The sequence below is a fragment of the Cimex lectularius genome, unplaced genomic scaffold (genome assembly GCF_000648675.2).
Source record: "Cimex lectularius strain Harlan isolate CLEC.00 unplaced genomic scaffold, Clec_2.1 scaffold265, whole genome shotgun sequence".
In the NCBI taxonomy this organism is placed as follows: domain Eukaryota; kingdom Metazoa; phylum Arthropoda; class Insecta; order Hemiptera; family Cimicidae; genus Cimex; species Cimex lectularius.
In genome coordinates, this window is record NW_019392812.1 from 88,343 (window position 1) to 111,157 (window position 22,815).

Sequence of the window (22,815 nt, forward strand, 5' to 3'; positions counted from 1 at the left end):
GTTGAGGAAAGGGTTAGGGGTAGCTGGTTGGGGTATAGGGATAATTTAGAGTGGAAATTGTTCGGATAAGATCTTCACGAAAGGGTTTGTAATATTTGTATGGATCGTTTGATTGATGACGTAGAAAGACCAATGTAACTTGGTTCGATGGTGTTGTTGTTAATGTGCACTGGTGGACAGGTTTGACGATTGAGCGTAAACGTAACTCGTTGGCTTGTTGATCGGCCACCGATTGCACCAATCGGTAATGAGGTTTAGATGTTGTTGGATTGCTTCTGTCACTAGGATAGGAATGGAATGTGCTGATAAGATTGCGGTGTCGTTCGCGTAGGTTGTAAGTTGTGTGTATGGATGTGTGGGTGTGTCAGCAGTGTAGTTGATGCAGAGGATTGCCAGCTTTGATGGGTGAAAAATCGTCCGTTCAAGAATACAAATTTTATTATCGCCTTTTTCACAAAACAAATTCCTACCAGACGACAACACCTGTTTCTTCGAGGTCTGGTTATTTTTAAAAGCTACATCATTGAATAATAAAGCCACATAAATCCGAGAATTAAACATTTGTGTACTTCCTTGATGAACGCTGATTTTTGAGGCTCAAACAAAGTCATAGATAATGTGCTTGCAGTTTCGGCCGATCGATGATCTTAAAGCGATGACGATATGAATGGTATTTGCCATGCCCTGTGAGAGCCATAGTGGTCAACTAACGTGATATTTCTATTCCTATTCTGTGTTTTACGTCAGGAAAAAATAGTTTGGTTACTACAGCATTTCTTGTTGTCCATTCATTTTCCCACTTGGCCAATGACTGTTGTCCGGCCATATTTTCGAGATAACTTTTTGGTGCATTTGTAAAAGTGGTATTCTTGTTATCACCTTTTGCTGCCTCTTAGCCTCCTATGCCATAGCGTCTACTAGGTCATTCCCTGTATATAAAATATTCATTATAATGTTATTTTACATCCTGAGTTATTCATGAGAGCTGTTATTTGTTACGGATTTCTTCAGTGATTCGATTTATCTTCGATCATATTCAGTGCTGGACGTGTCATATCAGCAGATGGTATAGAGGATTGGGCCTAGGATACTTCCTTGTGGAACGCCCTCTTTGATTGGCGTGATGGGTGAAAAGCGATGCCGAGTCTCACTTTAAACTAACGATTCATTCAGGATAAGATAGTACGTATGAGGAAGGATACGTTTTAACTTATAAAGGATGCCTAGGTGCCACACTCTGTCAAATGCCAAAAATACAGCTGAGCAGTATTGCTTGTTTTCTAAAGCCGAGGATATCGTGTCGAACACTCTGATTGAGTTCAATAGTGGAATGGAAAGGTCGAAATCCGAACTTATGATTTGTAACTTAGGAATTAAGTTTTTAGAGTCGAATATGGGAATTAGTCTTTTAAGGAGATTCAAAGATTTTGGATAAAATAGGAAGGAGGCTTACTGGAAATTATAAATGATGGGGTGAGTGTGGAGTTCAGTCCTTTTTAAAAAAGATGGTTCCTATTCACATTAAGTTGTTTCGCAACAATCCGGATTTCGAGCGCTTTAGCTCATCGTCAGGTTGAAGGGTTTCCACAAACACGTCTCTCGACATGAATTGCAGAAGTGGGGGCGTCGGTGGCCGCAACGGTTTAGGCGTTGACACGGCGCTCATCACTGTAAGTAAAGGTCCCGGGTTCGAATCCAGCGGCCCTGCATTCGAACTCGACATACTTACAAATGGGCTTTTTTTCAAAAACACCGGCACCCCGAGGGTTGATATAACCTCTGCTGTTGCGAACCCTCGTAAAAAAAAAAAAAAAAATTGCAGAAGTGATACCCCCTCCAACGCGACGTTCCAATGAGGAGCTGGGTTTTTAATGGCGCTCAATTCAAAAGCGGGAATTATAACCCAAATAACAATTGTAATAGTAAATACTGTAAGAAATTAATTGTAAATTAGTGATTAAAGATAAAAAATAAAAATAAAATAATTAGAATAATACCTTAATATTATTAAATTATTATAAAAAATAATAACAATTAGAATAATTAGTTTAATTATTTGGACGTTTAATATTATTTATATACATATTTAAATTGGGAGGTAGATCAAAATATGTTATATTATTAATGCATTTATCACCATGTTCAATTTTACATTTTTTAATTTCAAATTTCTCAAACCAATCTAGTTCTCTCCCTTTGTTAAAACTATGTAACACGGTTGTATTTAAATTTGAATTGAAATTATGTTTTGTTTCTTTTAGATGGTCCTTGAATTCCGAAAATTTGTTCGACTTAGGCAAATATTCTTTTACTCTCGTTTTTATTTCTCTACCGGTTTGACCTATATATTTAATATTCAGTCATTACAATTGAGTTGGTAAACCCCGCTTTTTCAAGTTGTCTACCTTGTCTTTAGGTTTTGAAAGGATGTTTTTTAGTGACCCGTACTTCTATAAGCTATTCTAAAACCTTCTTGTTTAAAAATTTTACTAACTTTTTCCGATAATTCACCAATGTATGGCAAACAACGGAAACGTAATGATTCATTTATGGCGGGGTGGCTGAGTACTATTGTTGATTCTTTTAAAGTTAATTTTTTTTATTCTTTTAACTAGTAACCTATCAATAAATATTTCTAGATACCCTTTGTTTTTTGCTATGGTTTTAATAGTATCTAATTCTTTTTTATAGCTAGCAGGAGTTAATGGAAGTTTTAACATACGGTCTATGAGCCAAATGAAACCAGCAGCCTTTTGAGACCATGGTTGGGAAGAATCCGCTGGAATCATAGTGTCTGTAGGGTTTTCTATATACACCTACTTCTATTAGGTTGTTTATTATGGACAATTTTAGGTCTAAAAAGTTCAAACAAGCATCTTAATTACCAATGTAAAATTTATATTACGGTGTAGAGAATTAATTAGTTGGAGGAATTCTCCGAGATCCTCTAATGTTCCCGACCGTGCGTTGAATATCGTCTACATAGCGTTTCCAAAAATGAACATATTTAATTAATTTGTTTTTTGATTTGAACAGGAACCATCTTTTTTAAAAAGGATTGAACTCCACACTCACCCCATCATTTATAATTTGTATTAATTTGCTAGTCAAAGCGGTAATGGATTATAACACAATCAACATTACCTCCACTTACTTAAAATCTGCTAATAAACAAATATTTTTAAATCTTTATTACAAAATGAGACTTTCATGCTCAAAAATTAACAAATCAATCTGGTTCAATTCTCAATGTCTGAAATTAAATGTAACCCCAAAATTCGTTCTTGCTAAACTAAATATTAAGAACTGTTCAACTCTCTTACAACGTAAATGCCAAAAAACCATTTTAAATAATGAATTACATAAATTGTACAGTCAAAGAGATATAAAACGTTTTTATCAATATATTGTACATATTCCTATCCTAGTGACAGAAGCAATCCAACAACATCTAAACCTCGTTACCGATTGGTGCAATCGGTGGCCGATCAACATCTTTTTTTAAAAAGTAGGCTTACTGGTCTATAAGAGGGCATAGGGGAATTTGTATATAATTTATGATAATAAAAAATAAATTATTCTAGCATATTTACGAGTTAATTGGTTTTTAAACAATTCACTTGAAGTGATCAAGCAAAAAACATATGAAAATTACGAATGTGGCGAATGATATAAAACTATTGTTATAATAAGTGTTTAGACTGGATGTTTGGTTGGGAGGCAGAGTACCAGATGCCTTTGCTTTTGGATGATTGTTCGTACTCGCCATTTCTTGCGTACCAGGACTCTATTATGCGATACAATATCCCAGATCTCTTTGATGTTTCCCGATAGAAACGTGGTTTTCAAACGTCAAAAGAAATAGAAAATTCTTTACCACTATATGTAGGCTGAGGTTCAACCACAATAGACTCTCATCACACCTGCATAAGATAGGAATTATACAAACAAGCAAATGCTCGTGCGACGATACCTCAACGGCGGACGCAAACCACATCATACTGGGATGCCCGCTGAAGACTACCGGAAGATAACATATTTTTAAAGCGCTCAAGAAATATAAAATCCCACTCCCCACCTCGGTAAACTTAATACTAAACTACACAAACTGCATTGAAATACAAATTCATCACCGACAACGAAATAGATATTTAAGATATATAACCATCCTTGAGGCATGGTGGCGTCCGGGAGGGGGGCCGCGCGTGGACGGTCGGCTGGGGATATTTCTGCGCTCTCAGGGCGCGTTATGCTCCGGACTGATGGTGTTGGACTTTTCCAGGGGTAGCTTTACCATGTAAGGTTTTTATCCACCACCATCGGGAACAGTCTGTTAAGCTGAGAATTTCCCCGTTACAAATGGAGAGCCCAGGTGTCCTTCCTGGCCGGTAGAATCAAGCAATGAATGTAGATGGCTAGATGTACACAAGTTCAAGGGCAAAAAAATTATGGTAATTGTTCTGTTTTTCCCACTTCGCAAGTTTGGGCCCTCGGGCTTCCTTTCAGGATTATTGTTTGGCTTTTTTTTGTTTTAAGCGTCTTGTTAATATTATACACATCTATTTACTTCGATTTAAATTATATAAGGCCCGCACGGTCCTCCGGCTCGTGCTGTTTTGTCAGAACTGCCGATGGCCCAGAACAGGAGTCAAACGACAAAGAAACCGAACGATCGAAATCACGCTAGTTCCCCGATAAATTTCATTTTGTCAAATATAAATTTATTTCTTGTCAGTTATGTGTCTGATAGTCTGGTTAAAGTGATTTATCGGCAAATGGCGAGACTATGCGGACCAGTGGGCTGTTCAAACGCATCACCGATGACAGAAAACACCTTGTGATAAAAATCTATTATTATTTTTTCTTGTATGTAGTGTGACTTCGTTGTTAACAAGACGGTCGAAAAGCTTGTCTATGTGTGACTTGTTAAACCAAAATCATCCTCCCGATTAAGCAAAGACGTTAATTTATTAACGATTTAATTAAAGCCATCATCTGTACGTCAATATCGGATTTCAAATTAACGCGATCAATGGAATCCGTTGATAGTAACAGTTACAGGAAATGTGTCGATATTAGCCCTGAGGCAGACGGGCTTTGGGACCGGAGACGCCCTTCATTTATAAAGCAAGGGCCATCAATCAAAATGAACAGAACCTATCGAAGCTGAATAGAATTTCCCATGAGAGGCTTTGTACAGGAAATTTCTTACCGATATCGATCTGAACACCTGGAATTTAAGGTGGGAACTCGGTAAAAATGTTCTCGGAGATGGTTGCCGGTTAATCGCACCGTCGGGAGGATGTACGGGGAAGGCGATTAACCCTTGGGCTCGGAACGGTGTCGGATTTGATGGAGCCTTTATTGGCCTGGTTAGTCGGACTGGCCGAGGTGAAACCCCCAAGCAGGCCATTATAAGAAGTCATTTCCAATGTGAAACGGCCGAATTATTTCTTCGTGAAGTGGGCGTGCCAATACAATTTCCTTCTTAACAAGCTTGAACATCCTAGGACCTCTACATATCATTTAATCAATCCCTGTCTACAAGTCAGGTACAAACTTACGAAAACGCAGCTGTATTCTACCCATTTATAAATCTAGTGACCGCAGAAATGTGGAAAATTATCTCTCCCTTCCTAACATTATTTAAAAAATTATTCAGAAATCGTGAGATGCGATCTGGTGTGATGTAGGTTTCAGAAAAACGACGTTTCGATCTTTATTGAGATCATCTTCAGAGCCTGGGATTTACAAACATCGTTTAAACTTAACAAATACTTGTAGGATGTGGAAAAAAGTGAATTTGTTAAATTTAAACAATGTTTGTAAATCCCAGGCCCTGAAGATGATCCCAATAAAGATCGAAACGTTGGCACGATAAAGAAAATGTTTTTCTGAAACCTAAATCACACCAGACCGCATCTCACGATTTCTGAATAATCATCGACTAACGGTCACTAATCACCACACATTATTTAAAAACCTGATTTACGATCAATTATCACCATCATTACTCCTGTTATAATTCCCGAACAACTAACTTACCTACTGGCAACACTTTATCTTATCTGCAGGAATAGGAATGAAAACATCAACTTGTCATTTATCTTCACACCCCATTAAAAAATTTTAATGCATGGGTTTTAGCACGAAAAATGGACAACTTTGTAAATCCATATTATCTCAGATGTCTTTTTTAAATGTTTTCCTAGCTTCAGCCAGTCACGAGTAAATTCAAAAATTCTGGAACATGCGAATTTTTACAAATACTTCGAATTGAGCTGTGCAGGCAGGAAATCGTCCTGAAGCGACTTGTCTGTATGAATAAGAATGATAATCAAAATTTAAAAAAACTGACCACCTTTGCAACCTTTTTTGCACGAAAAAATAGCCAACTTTGGAACTATTAGGTACTACTAAGTAAAAAGATATTACATAAGTTTTTGAAGCGTTTATGTATAGTCTAATCATTTTTATGGAACCAAACAGAGTGATTTTCGTAAGAGAATTATGTCTTGAGAACTCAAAATTTAACGATTTTAAGATCAACGGCAAAAAGATGAAAATTAACACAAGAAATGGAAGAATGAATATCGTTAGTAAATAAAAGAAATCGTTAATAAATAAAAGAAACAAAAGCTGTCCCACATGATAAATCTGTGCCAGAACAATCTTGAAATTCATAAGAAAGGAAAGAATAATGAATTTTAACAAGTCTAATCCCTATCTTCAAGTTAATTTTGAAATCATGCAAAAAGAACACCAGATATTCCATATCGGTAGAATTTATGTAAATGAGGTTCAATGTTTACAGAATCAAGCTCTGAGACAAAACAGAAAAACAAAAAACCGACCACCTGGTTTTGGCACGAAAATTTTTTCTCAGCCTTTTAAGTCACAGACCTGCACTATGTGTCATTTTATAGAAATATTACCCTGACAAGATGGCTTTTTTAAATATTTCTCTAACTTCAGTCATTCAAGAGTAAATTCAAAAATTCTGGAACGCGTCAATTTTTGCACTTTTTACGAAAACTTCAAATTGAGCTAGAAGCTAGAAAATCGTCCTGGAGCAACCCCCTTTAACAATTGATAGGAAATTTTAATAAGCTTTGAATTGGTCAACTTCCACTTTGTCCGATTTCTCAACCGTTTTCGAGTTTTTGGCGATTTTTGGGCACAAAACGTGTTTTTTGTACTTGCTGAGGGAAATCCGATCACTCTCCCTCTCCCGATTTTACCATACGTAAACCTTATGTTTCAATAAGTTATTCGAAGCCAAACTGCAACAACATCTGTGAAATGGGAAAGAAAAATTGAATTCCCTTGATGAAGTAAACAAATAGTTATCGACAGCATAACTATCGTTTATCGACAGCAGCAGAAGCATTCCGCATCCCAAAAGGTGAAAATAAGAAAAATTGAGAATTGTCCCTTCCCTGGTCACTTTTTTGAAAAAGTCCTCGCCACAAATGTGCAGAGCGTAAAATTTGCGAAAACATAACGGATCAAAATTTATGCATTCTTGAAAATCGGGAGAGAGCGTGATCTGTTTTTTCCATGAGCACGTAATAAACTTTTTTTTCTATCAAAAACCGTTTTCGAATTTTTCGCGATTTTTGGACAAAAAATGAAAAGAAGAAGGAAAGATATTACATAGGTTTATACAGTCTAATCATTTTTATGGAACCAAAGAGAGTGATTTTCTTAAGAGAATTAAGTCTTGCGAACTCGAAATTTGAAGATTTTAAGATCAACGGAAAAAAGATGAAAATTAACACAAGAAATGGAAGAATGAATATCGTTAGTAAATGAAAGAAATCGTTAATAAATAAAAGAAACAAAAGCTGTCCCACATGAGAGCCAGAACAAGCTTGAAATTCATGATAAAGGGAAGAATGAATTTTAACATGCCTAAAGCTTATCTGTAAGATAATTTTGAAATTATGCATGAAGAAGACCAGATGTACCGCCATATAGGTGGATATTATTTAAGTGAAGGTCAGTGTTTACAGAATCAAAAGCATTTGAGATATATACACTGCCAATAAATTTAAAAAAAAATTAAAAATTAAATTAATAACCGACCACCTGGTTTTTGCACGAAAAAAGGCCAACTTTGTAAATGCATATTTTCCCAGCCTTAAAGCGGCCCATAGACGGTCAATGTTATTGTGCAATCTATATTGAACAATATTTAACGGTTGCCCCTTAACGTTCAATAATATTGTACAAAATTTTGTTTGTGCAATGAACTTGAATAGTTTGAAGGCGAAAGTGATGTTTGTGCAATATTTTCCACTTGTTGATACTTCACAAACTAACTGATATTGCGCAATAATGCCAACAGATGGTGCAATATTTTTCAGGTTGTACAATATATTTTCAACTTTTCGTCAATCACGCAATGTATTGCACCTTTCAATATCGTCTATACACGATCAATTAAATTGCACAACCCAAAATATTGTGCAATAATATTGATCGTCTATGGGCCGCTTAAGACTCAAACCTGCGCTACGTTCATTTTATAGAAAATTTTGCGCAAAACAAGGTGGCGTTTGCAATAGTTATTTTTTGTTGTAATAACTTGTTGTAATAACTTCACAATGGGTCTAAGCCGGTTTGTCAAATCAACCAATGACGTCACAAGATAGGTCCAAGTAGGTTGAACAACTCTTTCAATGACGTCACAGTGGTCATTTTTTACTTGAATATTTCCATGTTATAATCACTTCAAAATGAATATGTCTTAGAGTTTGTCAAATAGTCCGATAATATCAAAATGGGAGTGACTATATAGGTTGTTTTTATTGTAATGCTGTGATCACGGCTTGTTTTGGAGAACTAATTCCCCTTTTGGACTACCAACACTGCCATAAAATCTAGTTCTTTATTTGCGAATAAAAATTGATGATTAATCGAGAAACCAATGAAATAATTTTCTTTTATTATCTTCTAGCATATTAATTTATTAAGATTGCATATAGTCTGTAAGAAAATCTTCTTCTCTTCGTGTTTTAATATCATTTCTCATTTGAAGGAATTTTTATATTAAAGAAATGTTATGTAAAAGTTGCATAAAAAAGTACTCTTGAGATATTAGATATAAGGGAAAATAAATTAAATTGGGCCGGTGAGATATGACCTTATATTATTGGGTTGTCCGGAAAATAATGCAGGATTTTGGTATTAAACAAAAAAAAAAGAAACTAGTTACTTTAAAGCAATGTTCTTTAATCAAAATAATTTCCCATACTCTCAATACATTTCTCCANCATACAAATGAGTAATCCTGTAAACGTAAACAGAATATTTTATATAGATTTTTTTTAATGAAAACTTAAAATCCTGCATTATTTTCCGGACAACCCGATATAATAAAAATGCAGTGTAATTTTAGCAATGATTTGTTAAAAAGAAGGTTGGAAAAGTTAGAAATTAACGCAATTAAAAATGTACAATTACCATTTTTTCAATTGTTTGAATATGAAACGATGTCTATCGTCGGCCAGTTGTCCAGTATATCGAATGGGTCTCAAGCTATCAATTGTCCAACGTAGTGGTATCTTAATTGATTTAATTAATTATTTAGTTTTTCTAAGAATGTCAAAGTGGTTTTAAATAGTTCAATGGCGTCAAAAATTTGATTATCTGTTGGTCAAATACATCAACGACGCCAAAGTGGGCGTGGTTATCTCGGTTCAGTCTACTCGCTGGGCGTGTCCTAGGAATGCGAAGGGAGGGCCGTTTCAAATTATTTTTCAAATGCGTTCAAGACATTTACAAGAAGGGCAAGGGCAGAAGAGATTGTCTAGACGTTTATTTTCATTTCCGGCAATGAAATTTTGTCGTAATTTATCAGTGGTGCGAGACGTAATGCTTGACGTAAAGACGACATTAACCTTGACCGACATGTCCGTCGGCGGCTTCATCTACAAAGGCCCAGTGTGAAGTTCGAAGAACCCTTCCTATTGTACAGTAATTTACACTCAGTCTCCTGACAAATTCGCGCTGGCTGTATCCTTCCTCTAATAATTTTATGACCCTGACACTCTCATCCCCACTCAAATGCCTAACTTTAACCTTTGAAAAAAGATTAAAAATAAGAATAATATCAAATAAAATCAAAGAAGTAAAAATATTAACTGAAAGCGATCTTTGGCGTAGCAGAATGGAAGGGCTTAATGTTCCCTTTTGTGAAAATGGGATTAGTCAGCACTCAAACTATCAATTGTCCAAAGTAGTAGTATCTTAAATGATTTAATTAATTCTTCAGTGTTTCTAAGAATGTCAGTGGTTTTAAATAGTTCAATGACGTCAAAGTGGGCGTGGTTATCTAGGTTCAGTCTACTCGCTGGGTGTGTCCAAGAAATGCGAAGGATGGGTAGTTTCAAATTATTTTTCAAATGCGTTCAAGACATTTAAAAGAAGGGCAAGGGCAGAAGAGATTGTCTAGACGTTTTTTTCATTCCGGCAATGAAATTTTGTCGTAATTTATCAGTGATGCGAGACGTAATGCTTGACGTAAAGACGACATGTCCGTCGGCGGCTTTATTAAAGCTTCTTCTTCATCGGGTACAAATTGGCAGCAATTAGCTCCAAAAAGTGGTTAAATGAAAATAAAATTAATTATACAGTTTCCTCTATAAAATCCCCCAACGACGGGAGCGCGGAAATGTACAAACTCATTTGAGCCGGTCTGAAATTGACTGCGAGCCAGACATGTCAGCCTAAGGGGTTGTCCTCAATGACAACCGAAATTAATATTCTGTTTAGTAACGACCAGCGAGATTAGTCGGACCCTATTGTATTATTGAAATTTTACTCACGGACAATTCAAGTCCTTTCGTCAATTATGAGGGCGACGCGTTTCCCACCCTTAGCACTATTTCCCGTCGATTTTTTTTTGTCAAACAGTATTATTCATTTTGCTTTAAAAGACTTGTTTTGATTAGTTTTTGTTCTTGAAATCGGGATTTTGGTTGTATCAATCAGTGAAGCCAATGGAAAACAAAAGGAAAGAGTCACGGTTTTCTAACTTAGTTTTTCTTTTTTTTTCCATTTTCTTCATTTGTGTATTTTCCCTGTATTGCAAAGGGCATTTTGTGCAAATTGAAGCATCTGCCGATCCGGGAAGCGCATGCTTCGGCATCCGCCTCCGAGTCGGCTTTCCTCCTTGTCTGAATTCAGTCCGTTCCCGTCCCCGGTGCTGAAAACAACCCACCGCTCATCTTACCCTCTCGAACACGTAAGTCAACGAGAATAGAAAAAAAAAGAGAAACCGAGGATAATTTTCATTTTGGAAACCTTCATGGCCGGGAAATCCTAACAAAAGGAAATAAATGAAAAATTTCTATTTGTTTTTACCTTTTTCAATAAATTTATTCTAAACAAATATCAGAGAAACAAGTGGAAGAGGGAAAACATGGTTAACGAAAATCTAGGATTTCTTTAAAAAAAATTAACAAACCTACAGATTATCTATTTTAAAATTAAAACACTATTTCCAGGTTAGTAAAAAAAGTATTACAAATCTAGACAAAAATCATCATATAAAAATTTTCCTTGGGAGATTTATGAACTCATACAAATGACCAGTTGAAAATTCAACACATGTACGTCTTATTCTAAGGCTCGCCCATTCCAAGGTTCAGAGTTTACAAATTTTCTTCTTTTTCTTAAATTTCAATTTGGAATACTGATATATAGGCTGTGATTAAAGGGTTATGTGTGGGACGTGTCAACAGTGAACTCCTCTTTGTCAAGTGCCAAGTCAATCAAGGAAATTCGATTGAATATCAAGCTTGCTAACTCCAATCTGAGCCTCTGTTATTTATCTCATTCTCTCTCTATACGCTTGATACATGACAGAGAAAAGGAGAGAGAGGGAGAGAGAGAAAGGGAGGGAGGGAGAGAGAGAGAGAGAGAGAGAGAGAGAGAGAGAGAGAGAGCGAGAGTGTGTGTGAGAAAGGGAGGGAAAGACATTGAAAATGATAAAGAAATAGAGAGATCAAGAAAAAAGAGAAGGAAAATGATAGAGAGAGAGAGAAAGGGATAGAGAATGAGAAAGGGAGGGAAAGAGAAAGAGAAAGAGAGAGAGAAAATAAGAATGAGAATAAGACTCACGATTTATATATCTCTTTCTTTCCTATTCTTTCTTTTATTCTATTATTTCTTTAATTTCTTATACAGTACTGTCTCATTCTCACTATCTGTCTACTCAATCGCATTCACCTTTCGCTCTATCTCACATGCACACACACACACACACACACGCACACGCACACACACGCACGCACGCACGCACGCACCATTCTGCCTGTCTGTCTGTTTTTTTCATCCCTCCTTTAATTTTTCTCATCTTCACTTCACCGACTCGTTCATTCCGTTACTTTTAGCAGTGTGTCTTTCTCTTTTTACCCTAGATGTAAATATACTTTCAGGGTATAGTATACTGCGCCTTTTAAGAGCTATTGTATCCGTGCTATGCCTAAAGCACATCGGTGAGTCCTATTTCATCAAGAACCTTGATTAATAGACCCGGTTTCAGTGGTTGAAGCTCTTCTATGGTCACATTATACATCCCAAAACATTTCCCTCTACGGGCTAGTGCAGCACCGCAGTTTGTTAGTAGATGTGTTAGTGTCTCTTCTGCCTATTGGCAGAATCTGCATGTGCCATTTTGGATTATTCCAGTCTTCTTTAAGTGTCCGTTTAACTGAAGTTAAAGTGAATTTGTTAAATTTAAACAATGTTTGTAAATCCCAGGCCCTGAAGATGATCTCAATAAAGTTCGAAACGTTGGCACGATAAAGAAAATGTTTTTCTGAAACCTACATCACACCACACCGCATCTCACGATTTCTGAATAATTATCTACTAACGGTCACTAATCACCACACATTTTTGCCGTATCTTTGTATTTCTTGACCACTTTAAAATCCTATTGCACCACTGTTTTCAGCGTAAAACATTTTTTAAAATGATGTGTCAGGAGGTATAGGGTCGTATTTGAAATTTTGATTCTTAACTGGGCCTGAGATGCCCTGTATAATTTTTCTCCAACAAAAAATAAAAGATTGAAACTAGACTACAAAATATTAAACATGTTTTTTTTTTATAGCCTCATTGGTTCAAGAGAAATCCAACCGGGCCATGTAAAAAGGGCACCCTGTATAAAAAATTACTTAACTGAACATATAGTCAATTTATAATCTGTGGTGAATTGGATTTGATTCTATATATTTAGTTCGTACTAAAACTTCGAGATTCGTGTGCTTGAAACATTTTCTTCCATTCTGGATTCAAAAGGTGTTCCTTATTCATTGGCCATGAAAAACATTTTAGAGTTACACTTTTAATAAGAACTGCTTGTAGGACTGTACAATGGTTGCTGCGCTGTGTTTTTCTCCCCAGGAGGAATATGGCATCATTTGGAACACTAAATAGTCACATTTCCTCTTTCACATTTTCAATTTAGTAAACCTAAAAATATGCCAGAATTTGGAACATAACTTCTTCAGTATATGATATATCATGTTGAATTTTTCAAAACAGAAATTAGCCGATTCCCCGGCGATGCGGGAATTTTTTTACAAGAAAAATTAAAAGCATCCTTGTGAAAACAACGGGCTCGATCGAATTGGCGAAAATTTATCTTAAATGTTTTTTTTTTCTTTTTATTGTATATTACAACTACCTGCATTTTGGTATCTAGTAATAATGTATGAATAAATATTAAGAAAAACAAGAGTGGAGAAACTACCCACCGGTAGTACTCCTAACTATTCTTTATTCAATTGTCACTGGATAGAAGATCCCGTGGCCATCGTCTTTTTAGTCGGCGAAGAGGGTTGGAAGGAATTCGTCGGGAAGAGAGGATTTGAATTTGAGGATGTATAGTGGTTGGGAGGTTTGTGAAAAATTTTTGGTAACGGGAGTGGGTTACATCTTGGACAAAAGGAATATCTAGGTCTTTATGGGTAGTGTCGTTGGACACAAAAAGGGAGCATTAAGGATTTTTCTGAGGATGATGGATTGGGCTCTTTGAATGCGTAGGATATTGGAATGTTTGGCTGAACCCCACACTTCCAGTCCATAAGTCCATATTGGCTTCACAATGGTGATATAAAGTAGTCTTTTGTTTAAGAGAGGTAGGTTAGAACGTCTGTGAAGAAGTCGTGAAAGTGCTCTGTAACGTTTCATAACTTCTTGTCGTTTCAGTCGTGTGTGGGGATTCCACGTCAGACGTTTGTCAATGTATAGTCCTAGGTAACGCACCTTGCCCGCAATTGGGAAGGGTATTTGATTGAAGTAGACTGGAGGAGGGATCTTTTTGCGGAGGGTGAAAGTTATGTGGGTGGATTTTTCTGGGTTGAATTTGAGTCTTTTTTTTACACCATGATTCCAGTAGTGTGAGGTGTTCTTGAAGGTTTCGATTGGAATGACTGGATCAGAATTGCTTGAGAGGATCGCTGTATCGTCTGCAAAGGTTAGAGTGGTAGTTTGAGGATGGGATGGGAAGTCTGCCGTGTACACTTGGTACAGTACGGGTGCCAGAACATTGCCCTGCGGAACACCAGCAAGGAGAAGGTGGTTTGGGGAAGACGCCGATCCTTCAATGACTCGGAAGTACCGATCAGTGAGGTAGCTACGAAGGATAAGGTAATAGGTTGAGGGAAGGATGTCCTTGAGCAAAAACAGCAAGCCCGGGTGCCAAACTCGATCGAAGGCCTGGGCCACATCAAGAAAGGCCCCCGAACAATACTTTCCCAACTCAAGAGAGGCAGAAATAACATCTACAACCCGGTGGCACTGCTGAACTGCTGAGTGACCGTCACGAAATCCAAATTGATGGTCAGGGATAACTTTTTTAGAATTAAGGATTGGGAGGATACGTTTTAAAATAAGCCGTTCTAGGATTTTTCCTAAAATCGGTAGTAGGCTAATGGGTTTGTAGGAAGAAGGACAATGTGTGTGTTTTTTGGGTTTAGGAATCATACGGATGACAGAATGTTTCCAGGGACTAGGAAAATAGGTTGTGCGTAGGACTGAATTAAATATATAAGTTATGAATATTACGGATTTCTTTGGAAAGTGTTTGAGGATTTGGGGAGTTAGCAAGTCAAATCCAGGAGCTTTTTTACGTTTGAGCTGGCGTATAGCATACTGGACATCTGACGGAGAGAAAGGTTTAGGAGGAAGGGATAAAGGGAGGGGAGAGTTTAGGAATTCTTAGATCTGACGAACATAATCTGGGTCTATGATATTGGCGTGTGGGGTGAAGACAGTGGAAAGGTGATCTGCAAAATGGATGGCTTTCTCCTCGTCCGATTTGGACCAAGATCCATCTTGTCAGCGAAGAGGGGAGGATACTTTATGGTAAGATAGGATTTTTCGAGTAGCCACCCAGAGCGACTTAATGTAAACTTAAATGTAAACAATATAGTTATTATACCGGGAATCTACGATTCAGTTATGTATTTTAAGGTGCTACCAGTACGCTGCCATCATCATTATCGGAAAAGTCTTTTTCTAGGTATAAATATTTTGACCGCTGAACACTGTAGAATTGCAGAAATTAACTTTCAAATGTTCAGATTATGAATATAATTAGGCAAGTTAATTATTATGAACATTATAAATTACAGTTAATTAAGGTTTTCAGTTGAGTTAAAAAAGTCAAAGGCACGAGCGGGATTCGAACCCACCATCTTCGGCTTGATACGCCGCTGCTCTACCACTTGAGCTATCGTGACCTCGATCCACTCGGACACCAACTTCCCAACTCAACCCCACCTTTTGAGTTTTCCCTCCTTTTTGCCATTTTTCACATGTCGTGTAATCAATTTGATTCTCGGCGACAAATGAAATGGCCGCGGAGAGCTTTAGTGAAGTATACTTAATTTTAAACTTATTAAATTCACTAGTTTCGTGGTCCGCTTGACCAATTAACATCTTACAATTAATTAAGGTTTTCAGTTGAGATAAAGAAGGCAATGGCACGAGCGGGATTCGAACCCACGATCTTCGGCTTGATACGCCGCTGCTCTAACTAATAAATTAATTAATTTTTTCCCCGGAAAGTCCTTCACTGGCGCTGAATTTGAATCTCTTCAAATAAGTAGTAAACGTGCCATGTACGCAGTATGTGTGACTGTCTGAACATGAGTAAATTATTAACACAAAGAAATTGTTTTAAAACATTGGAAATAAGTGAGATAAGCCTGGTATGAATTTCGCTAAGGTTTGGGATTGTTTTGAAGTTTTAAATATCGAGGGAAATTGATTAAGGGAGCCTCCGTCGCCTCAAACCGGATATCCGGTGCTTTGCCCACTAATAAGCAACCACCGATAAGCCGAAAGGGGTGGCTACACAACAACTTAACAACATTCAATAATTGAATTTTGAGGAGAAATGAACTCCTCGAGCATTCTTTCGCGAAAGGGTTGAAAATGGAAGGAAAGAAGCGCCTGTCATTGATGACAGACGGGGCGTCATAAAGGGCGGGGGTTCATTTTCAATTTTCCTCCTGAGGAAACGGCCAATGCATTAATAGGAATCAATACACGGCTCGCCTGTTTGACGAGGTGTGTAAACAAATCCGCACCCTTTTGCGATTGGCACTAACGTCCGGGCCCCTTTTAAACCCCCTTTTCACAACCCCTTTCCCCACTTGAAGGAAACGTGAAAGAAAACACTTTCCCCGATGCTCGCACAACCCCACTTTCGCCCTCTTGTGTAGCCATAATTTCCATTTTTTAATTATACTGCATACAATCTGGCCGTCGTCTTAGGACAGATTTACTCCCCCGCCCGTTTTTAAATTATGTGGAATGTACTACTCGGTGATACATAAAGGTTGTTATTAAAATGTGTATCACATTTCCGACTTTTCCGGCCTCGTTTATTTTCTTTTTCTTCCACTTGTCTGAAAAATACCCCTTATTTGCAATATTAAACGTTGCGCAACTCTTATATAACCGTTTTTTAATATATAATTCTGTTTGATCTGAAAAAGGAGAGCGTACTACGATACACCCACAACAAACCGTCATTTCTACGATTCGGTCGCATATTTTTTATTCTGTTTTTAAATATGAAATATAACGATGAAGTTGAGAAGATACGGACGCATAGCGAAATTTGCCGGTCGTCTAGAATGGAAACGTGCTCCAAACTAGCAAAGTTCACGCCCAAGTGCCCCCTAAGGTCGGTCAACTCTACGACGCCTATTTTTCACGACATTAGGGAAGTGCAAAATTAAGTCATGCTCACTTTGACGTCATTGGAAATGGGACAAACCAGCTGATACACTCCGACCTGGACGTCAGTGGAAATTAGACTAACCAGCTGAAACATGCCCATTTTGATGACATTGACAATTACCGCATAGCTTAGGTACGCTTACTTTTAAGTCAATGGAGGTTTGATCAACCGACGACACAACTATTACGTCATGAAGCGTCCGACCAACCTGAAGAGTCACGTCCATTCATTGGGATTGGATTAACCAGCTGATACACTCCCACTTTGGCGTCACGAGACGTTTGACCAACGTACAATTACGTCTTCGTTGATGTCATTGGACATTTGACCTATCATCACACACAAGCCCATTTTGATGACTTTAAGAATCATCGCATAGCTTAGGTTCGCTCACTTTGAAATCATTGGAGATTTGATCAACCCGACGACACAACTATTACGTCAGGGAGCGTTTGACCATCTAGAAGGGTCACGTCCACTTTATCGTTATTGGGATTGGATTATCCAGCTGATATATGCCCACTTTGACGTCACGAGACGTTTAACCAACTTGCAATTACGGCTACGTTGATTACATTGGACATTTGACCAATCATCAGACACAAGCCAATTTTGATGAGTTTGACAAACAAGTGCTCCAAACTAGCATAGTTCACGCCCAAGTTCAACTCTACGACGCCTATTTTTCACTACATTGGGGAAGTGCCGCACAATTAAGGCATGCTCACTTTGACGCCATTGGAAATGGGACAAACCAGCTGATACACGCCGACCTGGACGTCAGTGGAAATTAGACTAACCAGCTGAAACATGCCCATTTTGATGACTTTGAGAATCACCGCATAGCTTAGGTTCGCTCACTTTGAAGTCATTGGAGATTTGATCAACCCGACGACACAGACGACACAAATATTACGACATGGAGCGTTTGACAAACTAGAAGAGTCACGTCCACTTTATCGTTATTGGATTAACCAGCTGATACACGCCTACTTTGAGGTCACGAGACGTTTGACCAACTTGCAATTACGGCTACGTTGATGACATTGGACATTTGACCAATCATTAGACATTGACAATTACGCCATTGTTTAGGTTCAATCAATTTGAAGTCATAGGAATCAGACGGCACATGTCTACTTTACGCCATGGAGGGTTTGACCAACTTGGCCAAGCTGTGTAGAGCTGCAGTGCTCATTCAAACTACCCACCAGACGAACAATGTTAATTTGATGTAATGGGTAAACGTAAAGATTACATTGGTTACTTCTATTTTGTTTTAATTTGAAAATGTAATTGAACATTCCGACGACGTTGAATCTTAATCAATTGTTAAATTATCTGCATTAAACGGTTCACCTTCACTGCGCATAAACACCTGGTTTCCAAGATGGAAATTAACTGTATTAAAAAAAAAGATTAATTTTGCTACTGAATTCTTTGTATCTAAGAGTGAGCATGTAAGCATTTCAGATCCCTCGTTTTCGAAAGAACCACTAACGGATGTCATCAAATTTTTTTGTGATTGAGGGCGAACCTGGACGGAGAATTAATCGTCTTTACGAGGGATGAAACCGATAATAACTAAAACAGTTACAATACAGGTTCCGATAGGGGTCGATCGAGGATATTACAAGCGTAGGGCTTTGGCCGTTCGGCCTGTAGCAATCAGCTTAAAAACCACTCTTCCTTTTGTCGCAGGGTGCTTTTGTACACGTTTGAGCTTTATCCTCTCAAATGGGCGCTTTTTAACAAACTCCAATGTTTACTTCACCGCGACAGGGTCCGAGGTCAAAGGATTTTTCAAGTGGTACACGGTAAATTCAAACTAGGATAAAAATCGGGACAAATCAATAGATTTCGATAGTTGTATCACATAAAAAACAGACGGAATGATTCGATCGTGACAATACTGTTTGTTTCTTTATACTCATCCAATCGCAGGTGTGATAATTTCACGAAACTTCGCATAATTATTGAGAATTTGAAACTGACTGTTCGAGATCTTTTCCGGATATCCGTTCCTGGGCGGACTAAACTCGTGTATGAACATATTTCCCTAACATCAAGGGGTGAATATAGTGCCATCATTGAAATAAAATAACGGTCCGTAATTACTCTTTTTATTGATGAAGATGGCAATAATTAGTCGATAAGAATAAATAAGAGTATCACGGCGAAAATGTAGCGGTGCGGGTCTAGCTTAATGCCAGACGACTTGAGCACTTTGTAATTGACAAAGCTGACCAATTCGGACTGTTCTCCAAAGATGAGAGGCTTTTCCGTGTTGCCGCAGTCGTTCGTGCCGACGAAATACCCGTAGACGTACCCTTGGCAGACCAACGGGGTGCCCCTGTCGCCGTCGCAGATCATAAACTTGGGATCCCTCGCCCTTGCGCATATGAGTCCAGCCCGCATGAAGACTTGCTTATCGATGCAGTTCTTCCCCTCGCCACAGTACATCCTGATGCAGAGTTCGTCGCTTATGATCTCAACCTCTTGGGAAATCATCTGTGAGCTGAATATATTGTACCGGTTGTTGCGGTAATCCGTGGCCGTGTAGCCGCTCACCCAGCACAGCTTGCAGAAGCGGTGGTCGTTGTTCTTGAAGAACTTCTGCCTCGTCACGAGCTCTTCCTTGTTCTCCGACAGGTAGACGGCCGAGTTGAGATTCTTCCCGAAGAAGAACTGAAAATTGAGCGTGATGAGGGTGTAGTCCTTCTCCCACATACCCTTGGCGAGGGTCGGCCCCGGGCCGCAGGAATCATGGCGCTTCCAAGATTTCGGTGTCCTTATCTGCCTGAATTTGCTCGATTCGGGATTGTTGTCGTCCCAATAGATTTTCACAGTGCCGCCGATGACCCGGACCTTCCTCATATCATTCCCCACGGACGAGAAGCACCTGCAGGAAGTAACCACTTTCGACTCGGTGACGATTGTCCCAATGCATGTCGGTGATGGCACATCTTTCGCTGTTTCCTGGAATGTGATGGTCGCGAGGAAGTTGTACCTCCCGATCGCCGTATCGCCGAAATAAATTTGCTCCGAAGTCGATTCCGTCAAAAGAGCGACGATCAAGAGCACGAGACGTCTCATTTAGATTTTTACGATTTACAACATCAACTCCGTTTTTGTTCAATTTCCCATGAAGAACATATGTTTGAAAAATTAATTGTAACATGTTTTACAGGAACAGAAATAAAAAATTCATTTTCACGGCTTCCTCCTTATATCAAAAATCAACAAAATGCTTCAAAATTAAAAAGCGAAAAAAAAAGGAAAATAGTACAGAACTGGAACACACGTTTAAACACACGGATCGGACCCCGGACTTGATGAAACTCGGTTCGTGGATTTCCAAGTGGTGGAAATGCTCTCGGTGGGACTTTGAAGAGAGGCCGCCGGCTTTGGGACCGGCATAGGAGATGTTCAAGTCGAAGCTTTTAACCAGGTTCGTCGGCCTGTGCAGGGGCAGCCTACGGCGGGCCTCGGACGATGCCAAGGATGCCATCAGAGCTCTCAACTCCGTCTCCGAAGAAACTGAAGACCGCCTCCCCAAGACGACGAAACAAGAGCCGTTGCTCATCGGTGGCAGAGTGGGAGAGTGCGACCCCTCGGTCCTCGAGCTGCGGGAACTGTCGAATGATGAAGCGGGGGTATCAAAGCTGGCAATGGTAGGAGAACGGGACCCTTTCCTTTTGGACTGGGTCTACGAGAGCGAAACCGCATCGTCTGACGCCTACGAGACACTTTTCTTAGAGAGACAACACAGGTCGCAGGTTCTGCCACGGAGGAAGTCAAGCGAGAGATCCCTCGCCAACGAAGGCTTGCTGCTTTTGACGGCCCAGTCTGACCCGGTTGCAGACGTCTTCAAAGAGCTATTTATTATTATAGAAGAAGAAGAGAGGAAAAAAACTTCTACCCTCAACGTTTCTTCGGAAGAAAAAACAGAAATTCAGTGCGGTGATGGAGAAATACCAGAACTGCCGGAAGACCCCACTTGGGGCCAGCCGGATACGCGTATACGTATATTCACAGGGGTGTCGGATGATGGTTCGGGGCAGAAAACCTACCATCTGTACATCGAAGAGGCTGACCTGTTGGACGAGAAGACTTGCGAGAAGATTTTCGCGACGCTATACGGCGCAAACGAGACCATCGAAATTCTCAGGATCGAAGCAGATGAGAAAGAATGTAAAGTGAAAAGGACTGTCGTGCCTAGTAAAAACAAAGACATGAAAAAATATGGGTATTTGGCAAAAGAAGAACAGGGCCAATGCTCGTCCACGTCGACTGGTGATTCAAAACACAAAGAACAAGGGCCTAGAGAAGAAAATATGAAAGATAAAAAGAGCGACATAAAGCAAAAGACTCCAGGAGATTGTAAAAGAAAAAATACCGTCTCTTCTAAAAAACCAGCAACTCCTAAACACAAAGAGGGTGTCTGTGATAAAAAGCCTGCAACTCCCGCAGAGAAAACAAATCGAACTTCTAAGAAACCAGCAACACCTAAGAACACAAAAGATATCTGTGATAAGAAGTCTGTAACTCATAAGGACAAAAAGGATGTCTGTGAAAAGAAGTCACCTTCAACTCCCAAAGAACAAACTGGCGCAAATTCTAAGAAACCAGCAACTCCTAAGGAAAAAAAGGATGTCTGTGATAAGAAGGCTGGAACCCCCAAGGAGAAAAAAGATGTCTGTGGTAAGAAGCCTGGAAATCCCACAGAAAAAACAAACGCCTCTTCTGACAAACCATCGACTCCCAAGGACAAAAAGGATGTCTGTGGTAAGAAGCTTGGAACTCCCATAGAAAAAACAAACGCCTCTTCTGACAAACCATCGACTCCCAAGGATAAAAAGGATGTCTGTGGTAAGAAGCTTGGAACTCCCACAGAAAAAACAAACGCCTCTTCTGACAAACCATCGACTCCAAAGGATAAAAAGGATGTCTGTGCTAAGAAGCTTGGAACTCCCACAGAAAAAACAAACGCCTCTTCTGACAAACCACCGACTCCCAAAGACAAAAAGGATATCTGTGGTAAGAAGCCTGGAACTCCCACAGAAAAAACAAACGCCTCTTCTGACAAACCACCGACTCCCAAAGACAAAAAGGATGTCTGTGGAAAGAAGCTTGGAACTCCCACAAAAAAAACAAACGCCTCTTCCGACAAACCACCGAATCCCAAAGACAAAAAGGATGTCTGTGGTAAGAAGCCTGGAACTCCCACAGAAAAAACAAAAACCTCTTCTGACAAATCATCGAATCCCAAGGATAAAAAGGATGTCTGTGGTAAGAAGCTTGGAACCCCCTCAGAAAAAGCAAACGCCTCTTCTGACAAACAATCGACTCCCAAGGATAAAAAGGATGTCTGCGGTAAGAAGCTTGGAACCCCCTCAGAAAAAACAAACGCCTCTTCTGACAAACCATCGACGCCCAAGGACAAAGAGGATGTCTGTGGTAAGAAGCCTGGAACTCCCACAGAAAAAACAAACGCCTCTTCTGTCAAACCACCGACACCCAAAGACAAAAAGGATGTCTGT

At 39.0% G+C, this 22,815-nt stretch overlaps 2 protein-coding genes across 5 annotated transcripts in view; one reads left to right on the forward strand and one right to left on the reverse strand.

Moving 5' to 3' along the window:
* LOC106662933 (G-protein coupled receptor GRL101-like) overlaps positions 1–22,815 on the forward strand; it is a 180,730-nt gene that overhangs the window by 18,009 nt on the left and 139,906 nt on the right. For 2 of the 4 annotated variants that reach the window (XM_024228258.1, XM_024228261.1), the window contains exon 1: positions 11,201–11,251. The exons of 1 other annotated variant lie outside the window; for it this stretch is intronic. The gene's annotated coding sequence lies outside the window, so the exon portion shown is untranslated. Of the gene's footprint in view, positions 1–11,200; positions 11,252–14,454; positions 15,385–22,815 lie in introns of those variants that run through there. One more of the 4 variants, XM_024228260.1, reaches the window with a different exon arrangement.
* LOC106662931 (transmembrane protease serine 11G-like) lies at positions 19,418–20,368 on the reverse strand. Its single transcript, XM_014387387.1, has one exon. It carries the CDS (start codon positions 20,366–20,368, stop codon positions 19,418–19,420), a length of 951 nt encoding a protein of 316 aa, XP_014242873.1.